The sequence below is a fragment of the Aplysia californica genome, unplaced genomic scaffold (genome assembly GCF_000002075.1).
Source record: "Aplysia californica isolate F4 #8 unplaced genomic scaffold, AplCal3.0 scaffold00375, whole genome shotgun sequence".
NCBI lineage: Eukaryota > Metazoa > Mollusca > Gastropoda > Aplysiida > Aplysiidae > Aplysia > Aplysia californica.
The window spans coordinates 386,164-389,086 of record NW_004797645.1 but is presented as its reverse complement, the minus strand read 5'-3'; the positions used below and the strand labels follow the sequence as shown (position 1 = coordinate 389,086).

General features: G+C 40.2%; 1 protein-coding gene across 1 annotated transcript in view; it reads right to left on the bottom strand.

Annotated features, from left to right (window-relative positions):
• Positions 1–2,923, bottom strand: part of LOC101864238 — a gene marked incomplete in the record, with an annotated part of 27,784 nt that overhangs the window by 8,109 nt on the left and 16,752 nt on the right. Inside the window, 2 exon segments of the mRNA XM_013085452.2 lie at positions 795–946; positions 1,891–1,973. Of these exon segments, the coding sequence (XP_012940906.1) occupies positions 795–946; positions 1,891–1,973 (235 nt within the window).

Below are 2,923 nucleotides of genomic sequence, written 5' to 3'. Positions count from 1 at the left end.
CTGTGTGTGTGTGTGTGTGTGTGTGTGTGTGTGTGTGTGTGTGTGTGTGTGTGTGTGTGTGTGTGTGTGTGTGTATGTGTGTGTGTATGATATTTCGTTTATTCTAAAGTGGTTAACAAAGAAAGTCAGTTAAGCACATTGAAGAGATTTTTATAAATTTTGTATGGATTCAACAGCCCTTTCAACTGTTTATAGATCCGTGAAAAAAAAACGACCCTTTTGTTTCATTTGGTCCTTTTCTCTGTCTACAGCTCCGATGCCTCTGGTGCAGCAGATAGGACCCACAAATGGGGAAGAGTAGGCAAACTCAGACCACAACAGTAACCATAGAAATAAGAGAAGAAACGACAAAAACAGCATCAAGAACTTCAGTCGTAGCATCAGTGACAACAAAAAATCACAACCAATATGAACAGCCATATCAAAATAGCCACTTCAATATCGAAACAGAACAACAACAAGACTGTCATTATTATTATTATTATTATGGGTTTTGTAGATTTGAGAAAAATAGTGGGTGGTTGACGGGTGCTCTGATAGGGTTTGCTCCTTCTTTCCTATCAAATATCTAGCTTCCTTATCTCCCCTCTTCTTTTTTTTGTTTGTTACTCTTTTGTAACACCTCTAATCTCCTGGCGCTCGTATGACCTTAAGCAGCTGCGAGCACCGTAAATTCTCTACTAAAACAAAATGAGAAAAATACTTTGTAATTTTATGATTGATTTGATTGAGTAGGTGTTTTATGGCAATGTCGACTTTTGTAATTCTTGGAAAGTGACAGAACTGCCACCTACCTGTCTTTATAAGAGCGTTTTTGTCCAGGATTTTGACCAAGAAGGTGCTGTTACAATCCTTCTCATTGGTCTCCTCAGAGATGATGCTGAGATAGAGCGGCTCGGTGTAGTCCTTAAGGTAGATCACTGTAGGCTTCCCATCTCCAGCCTCGCTGCATGGGAACAAAAGTAATGTAGGTACGTGTTTTTACGCTCATATCGACTCAATGGTGGCTCATCCTTCTTCTTCTTCTTCTTCTTCTTCTTCTTTTTCTTCTTCTTCTTCTTCTTCTTCTTCTTCTTCTTCTTCTTCTTCTTCTTCTTCTAAACTGACGGTTAGTCAGTTGGTATTGATAGGCCTACAATTCAAAAACCAAAATGAACCAAGTTTGGGCGATATCGCTCCCTTATGGGGGATGTGGGAATGTTGGTGGGAGAAGGGGACCGCTCGGAAAGAAACAAGTACCATTTAATGTCCCACTTACAAGCACATGCAAGTGGGGCTTGACGAAAGTAAAAATTGTACAGTTTCAACACCCCTATCAATGCTATTATGTCATTTATAAGGCGAGACCTCCGAGTTAAACATCCTTCTCTGAAAGGACCGAGCCAAGTGGGAAATCTTGTAAAGTGCATTTCCCACGATTACGACTACTAGTCGGTAGCCTAACCACTAGACAACCGACGTCAATTGACAAAAATAGCAGCCTCTTACAAAAGTGGTCGCTGGTATAGAAAGATTTGCAAGTTCTGATCTAGATACAGCTTGTACAAACTTTGGTCACTTTCTGAAATTTAATTAAGGCGTCCTGCGCTGTTTATGAACATTGATATACATGTTGCGCTCCACACCTAGCACAGGAACGAAACCTGCACCTCCCCTCGACATCTTAAGGATACCAGAGGAATGAAAAAGTAGACGCAAATGTAAAGATATACATGTTCCAGCTGGGACACATGAAGACATTCTCAGTTGGAAAATCAGACATTTCTGTGTGTGTGTGTGTGTGTGTGGGTGTGTGTGTGTGCGTGTGTGGGGGGGGGGGGGGGGGAGGGTGTTGGTTTTGGTTGGTCTTATTTGCCAGTGTTAGTACTGGTGATATTGAAGGTGGCTTACCCGGAAAAGTCTGCATAAGCGGAGTTGGGTTCTGTGATCTTGAAGGAGCCGAAGAGTTTCACATCTCCCAGCTCGGGTCGGGTCTAGAAAAACGCAACAATCAAAGTGTGGATGTTAAATTGAGCTAAAGTATACTTTAGTTTACAGACAGTTAGTGAATGTTAACTTTATGTATCATACTTTATTTAACAGGCAATGGGTGTGTGTTAAGTTTAGGTATAATATACTTTAGTTTAAAGTCAATAGGTGGATGACAACTTTATTAAAAGTAGAATATTCAGCAGGCAATGGGAGGATATTAATAACTGATGGCGTCCCCCTGACCCAAGCTCTCCGGCTCGTGGCAGAGAGACGTCTCTTTCTTCGCGCTACACACAAACGAGTATAAGCGGCGGATGTATTGCTCTTTTCGTCTATGCAGACGGTCAATTTAGCTTAAGATGGTCTCAAGGTTGTCTTCATCCAGCTTCTTTCATGGCTAATTCTTCCTAAGTTTGAAGCGCAGATTCTGTCGCAGTGCTTGCATGTCAGTGTTGTAGATCGAAGCTCTGTTTATCCGCTGTTTTTAAGCGGCGGATAAAGGTAAAGTAAAGGGAGGATGTTAACTTTATTCAGAGTAGAATGCTTTATTTAACAGGTAATGGGTAGACATTAACTTTGTGTATGGTATACTTTACTTAACAGGTAAAGGTGGATGACAACTTTTTTTTAGAGTAGTGTATTTAACAGGCAATGGGAGGATGTTAACTTAATTTGGAGTAGAATTATTTATATAGCAGGCCATAGATGTTTGTAAACTTCATTTGTAGTTAGCATACTTTATTTAACAAACAAGGAGTGAATGTCAACTTAAATGAAGTACCTATTTGTCAACAAAAGCAATAATAACGGCACAATGGTCGCTTTCAAGGACAAAGGTGCTATCCCGAAAAATGTTGTTTTAAGAAATTCAAATGTAGCGTTTTCGAACCCTTGTTCAGCTTCTTTAAAAGACAAGGAGAGTTTTCTCTAAAACCTAACAAATATACTCACA